Source organism: Plasmodium inui (assembly GCF_000524495.1).
Source record: "Plasmodium inui San Antonio 1 unplaced genomic scaffold supercont1.5, whole genome shotgun sequence".
In the NCBI taxonomy this organism is placed as follows: domain Eukaryota; phylum Apicomplexa; class Aconoidasida; order Haemosporida; family Plasmodiidae; genus Plasmodium; species Plasmodium inui.
The window spans coordinates 1,150,176-1,155,451 of NW_008481839.1; the positions used below are offsets into that span (position 1 = coordinate 1,150,176).

At 47.7% G+C, this 5,276-nt stretch overlaps 2 protein-coding genes across 2 annotated transcripts in view; both read left to right on the forward strand.

The window, feature by feature from the left end:
* C922_01725 (hypothetical protein) overlaps nucleotides 1–166 on the forward strand; it is a gene marked incomplete at both ends in the record, with an annotated part of 1,898 nt that extends 1,732 nt beyond the window's left edge. Inside the window, one exon of the mRNA XM_008817328.1 lies at nucleotides 19–166. Within this exon, the coding sequence (XP_008815550.1) occupies nucleotides 19–166 (148 nt within the window). The remainder of the gene's footprint in view (nucleotides 1–18) is intronic.
* A 2,656-nt stretch (nucleotides 167–2,822) lies between these two features.
* C922_01726 (hypothetical protein) lies at nucleotides 2,823–4,830 on the forward strand (the record flags this gene model as incomplete). The annotated part of the gene is made up of 6 exons (XM_008817329.1): nucleotides 2,823–2,946; nucleotides 3,238–3,364; nucleotides 3,591–3,684; nucleotides 4,001–4,268; nucleotides 4,408–4,532; nucleotides 4,705–4,830. 6 exons carry the CDS (start codon nucleotides 2,823–2,825, stop codon nucleotides 4,828–4,830), a joined length of 864 nt encoding a protein of 287 aa, XP_008815551.1.
* Nucleotides 4,831–5,276: the final 446 nt, after the last annotated feature.

A 5,276-nucleotide genomic window follows, 5' to 3' on the forward strand; every position in this document is an offset into this window, starting at 1 on the left:
TTTCTTCTCCACGGTTAGGATCAAGAAAGAACTGAACGAACTACGGCAGAGGTACAACCACATCGTAAAATATGCAGACGTGGGGTTTACAGACGCGCCCAAGATTGAACCCTCCCAGGGGAAGACCTACATAAGTAAGAAGAAGCACATGCTGCTAAACATATAATGCGGGAGGATAGCCGAATGGACCGAGCTGGGGGAATCCACACTGGCGAGTATGCACTGTGTAGGGGGTGGAACATACCATCGCCTGGTTCTTCACATCAGCAGGGTAAAAGGGGACCCTCCTGTGAAAAGAAACTCATTCGATTTTGCAAAACTGCACTTGTGTGTTACGTTGCGTTGTTTTGGTTTACTTTGCTTTAATTTTTTCTTTTCTTTCTTTTTTTTTTTTTGCTTCTGTTCGGCGTATGGCATATATGGTGACGGAACGCGGTCACCTATGCGGGGCGGACGGACTCGGAAAATCAAAATGTGGTTGTGCGGGGTCATCTTAGCTGAATTTCCCTATTGCAGCCCTCTTAGGCACTTTCGCGCTGATACAAGGTGGCTCTGCGTAACTTAGAAGGTCACTCGTTTGGGGGTTCCATACGGGGAAGAACGGAGAATGGAAAAAGGGACAACGTGGTGGGGAGAAAAGTAAAAGCGCGGAGGTCCAAAAGGAGAAAAAGAAAACGTGGAAGCGATGGTGAGAGAGAAAACCACACTTCCGTGAACAGTCCCAGCGTGTGACGGATGCGCTAACGGCCGGTGGGCCAAAGATACAACATTCTCCCCCCACAGGAATATTTGCCATTTTACGTATTCGCCATTTCACCCATTCGACTGACTCACCCCATTGGTTTTAATTCGTCTTAAGTTCCTTGTCAAGGGTCGCGGATGGCGCCTCGTTGGGTCACCATCATATATAAACTCCCCCGCCGAAGAGAAGGGGAAGAAAAAAGAAAATGGCATCATGATACCATAATACATGGTGTTGAAAGGAACGGAGAAGAGATACCGTAGAGTTTCCTTCGCGTGCAATTAGTACCTAAGCAGCACTCACGTTCACTCGTATGTTCCCCTCACGCATGTGCGCACGATGGTAGGCGCTTTTTTCCCGTTTTGTAACCACGACAGTCGGCAGGGGTGTTATTGTAAAATAAAAATTACACGCAGTTGGCCTATACCCCCGTGCGGAAAAAAAAAAAAATAAAAAAAACAAAAAATAATAATAATAAATATATAAAAGGAAGCGCAAAGGATAATACAAAAAAAAGAAGAAAAAATAAGGAAATAAAAAGAAACATCACGAAGAAAAAAAAACTACGATGATGAAGCGATTGGCACAGTAGCCCTCCAGAACGCATTTATTTTGGGCGAGCGAGTGTATTGTATACATAGGGTACTACATACGGCTGAAAAAGTCAGCGCGTTTAAGCGAAATTTACGTGACTAGTGCAGAGTTCTATATCCCCGCGCGATCTTTACATGGATTTCTTCACGGACTTCTGTAAATTAAATACGTGATGATTTCCTTGCCCCCTTGGAAGTTTCGCGTCCCGCCCGCCCGTTTCTCGCGCTTTTAATTCGAAGAAAAGTCAAGGCGCCATTCCGCAAGTCGCCCTTTAGTAGTGGCGCGACGAGAGGAGTGATTACAGGAACGATCAGAGGAGGTACATTAGCGACGCGCAACTGCGCAATGGCGTGATGCTTCAATGCGCGATGCATACCGACGTGCATACAGGCGTGATGAATACGTACATGTTACATGGCTACGTCGTTACATCGCTACATCGTTACATCGTTACATCGTTACATCGCTACATTGCTACATCGCTACATCGTTACATCTCTACATCGCTACATCGTCACATCGCTACATCGTCACATCGCTACATCGTCACATCGCTACGCCGTCACATCGATGCGTGCGTGCGTCACTCCCTGCCGCGCGGGGGAAGCGTCCCGTTTTGAGCGTTTCCCCGTTTGTAGCTCCTCCCATGGAGGGATGCCATGACCTAGCCGTTTCCGCGAGGAAATAAGACGTCAGGGCAGAAGGATCCAGCGGTGACCTGCCAAATGGGCCTGCCCTAAACTGCGCTTGCTGCTGGCCATTACCCGTCCACACTCTTTGTACGAACCGCTCGTGTATCTAAAAGTTGCATACTTTGTGTGTAGTCCTGTTGAGGAGTCCGTCTCCTTCTTCCCCTCCAAATACAAATTGTTATCCCTTTCTCGTATAATCAAATCTTGTCCGTTTCGAACCAACTGCGGGAGAAAAGTCGACTTCGTTTCTCCATCCAGAGGATGCTTCGGATGCCAACCTGCGTGGTGGCAAGTAAGGGAGCCTTGCAACCCGCGCGATCCTCTGGAGCGGTTCCGGAGAAGCGAGGAAAGGCACCCCCACGTGAGCATTCACGCGTATTTACATGTCATTACATATATAGCTTTTACCGACTGATCTTGTGCCCTTTTAAATGCACCCATAGAACGACACTTGTATGCTTCCAAGAGTACACCTCCCACACACACACATACCAATCCCTTATTCTTTTGCCTCGCTTGTATCGATGCATGTGCATATATAGGTCCCTACATGAAGGCAGTCAATTTCGCGCCCCGTGTGAAGCGTTTATTTTCTTCTAACTTTGTTGCTGCGAGTTAATGTGTTTGGCGTTTGATCCGAAGTGGAAAGTACACCAGAAAAGACATTTAACGTTTTTCTCAGAGAGGACAGCGTGTTGAGTGAAGAGGACACTCTCCCACTCCCTACTATCACCCTACCAACACCACACACACGCGGGGACCCTCCAAGAGAGGCATGCTAATCGCCCTACAGAATGAGTATAAAGAACAAAATTGACATGAGCCTTGATGAGCTCATAGAGAAGGAAAACATAAAAGTCAACCAGAAGGGGCCCAATGAAAAGAAGACAGTTAACAAATCAATTGAAAAAAACACAGGTAGGATAGAGAAAACGCGTGCACAAAGGGTACATATGTGCTTCTCTATTGGTGTGGGACGCGTGCTCGTATGGAGGTGTGAGAGAAGCAACCCGAACGCCCTTTCCAAAGATGTAACGTGTTGGAGAGAAAACAAAGCGATCTGCCTACTCATGTGAGGCACCCAAGTTAATTACCCCCCAGGGGTCAACAAAGAAGCGCTAACAAAGGAGCGTTAGCAAAGCACCGCTAACAAAGCACCGCCAACAAAGCACCGCCAACATAACCAATGTCCCCTTCCCCCACTCTCAGGGCAAAAATACCTGCACAGTATAATCATCTCAAATGTGAGCAGCAACAACTTGGAACTCTACAGAAAAGAATTCAGCAAGTTTGGGAAAATTTATAATCTTTATCATGACAATGAGAAGAGGGTCACGTAAGTTTGTGCACGAGATGGGACAAGGAGGGGAGGAGGTTCCCCCCGAGTGGTTGCGTCTTCTATGTAGAGGTGGCCCACTCGTTTGGCAAACCCCCTCGTTTGGCAAACCCCCTCGTTTGGCAGACCCCCTCGTTTGGCATACTCCCCCGTTTGGATGGCCTCTCCCCATCTGCTCCCCCTGCGTGTGTTCATTCTCCACATTGTCTCCCCCCCCACTCCGCAGATACGTAAAGTATGACAATAAAAACTCCTGCGACAATGCCATAAAGTCCCTGAACGGTACCCCCCTGGATGGGGAGACCTTAACGATAGTGATGGTACGGACGCGGCGGTTTGACTGATTAGATGATTAGATGATTAGCTGATTAGCGGTTTATCTGATTATCGGTGAAGCTGCTTAACAGTTTAACTTCTTATCGGTTTAACTGCTTATCGGTTTAACTGCTTATCGGTTTAACTGCTTATCGATTTAACTTCTTAGCGGCTAGGGCGAAGAGTACCCCGTGGGGCATATCGGCTAGCCGCCATCCCCCTATCGAAGCATTCCGTGTGTAACTTGCATATCCGTGCACATTTCCTTCATGCCAGATCACCACGTTCACATATACACGCACGTGCTCTCCTCCCCTGCAGGGAAAGAAAATGCCAGACAAGAAGAACAACAAGGGTACCAACCAAAACAACCTCGTTAACAATAACAATAATAGAAACAATAAAATAATCCCTCCTTTTAAAATGCCCATGTATAACCCCAACGGTCCATACCCCTACTATATGAATAATAATCACGGCAACCAGCACCCGCCCCCCTATGGACACGTGCCCTATCAGAGCCCCTACCAGGGTAACGTGTTTAACAAGGGCATGCCCCCCTTTAGCGGCGGGGGGAAACACGTTTACGGTAAGGGAGCGACGAAGCCACGAAGCGGTAGAGTGACCGATGTAGCCTTTTCCGTGCCCGTTCCCGTGGCCGTCCCCTCACCTGTTACCCCTGCGTTCTCACCTCATTCGTTAACTTTGTTTATTCCCCCTCTTTGCAGATAATCAAAAGAATAACACCATCATAGTCACCAACGTCCCCACGTACCTAAACGCGGAAGACATTTTTTCAGCCTTTCAAGAGACGGGCAAAATTGTCGACGTGCAGATCCTCATGAATGAGAAGGTGAGTCCTGCTGTTGGGTGTCTTCCCTGGGTCTGTCCTTTGTACTTGGTGGACGCCACACCTGGGGTTGCCCATTCTATGGGTTAGAACACACAAACACGGCTGCTACTGTCATGGTTGCCACTCCCCCCCCCGCCCCTCTCACTGTTGCCGTCACCCTCCCCTGTCACAGAGAAAACTAACCGGGATCGTTAGCATCGAGTACGAAAAAAACGAGTCTGCCTCGGACGCAGTGCGCATGTACGATGGTGGATTTCTGAACGACAACAGGATTAGGGTCTTCCTGGACTGCCGCTAATTGGGGTCCCCTGTTCTCCCATCCCCCCCCATCCGTTCTGCACAGAAAGGGGGGAAAATGAACACAAAAGGGAAGAAGCAAATCTGTGAGGATAACTCAGCTGAGAGCAAATAGAAGTGCTACTCAACCGTGCGCGTAAAACGGAAGAGGAGGTATAATAGAAGCGGTGTACCGTTATAGTCGCGGTGGAAAACGCCATCAAACCCCTTTGTGAAGGCAAAGTTGTAATTTTTTTTTTTTTTTTTTTCCTCCCTGATTACACTTCATCGCTCCTTCATGGAGAGAGAAAGAAGAAATATGTCCATTGTGTTAATCGTATCAAAGTGCCACCTTTTTTTTTCTTTTTTCCCTCTTTTTCGTTTTCGCCTTCTTTTAATTAACAACGTTATTGGTGTTGACTGTGCGAAAAACGTGTTGCTTTACGTTGCGCTCTGTCGCGTTATGTT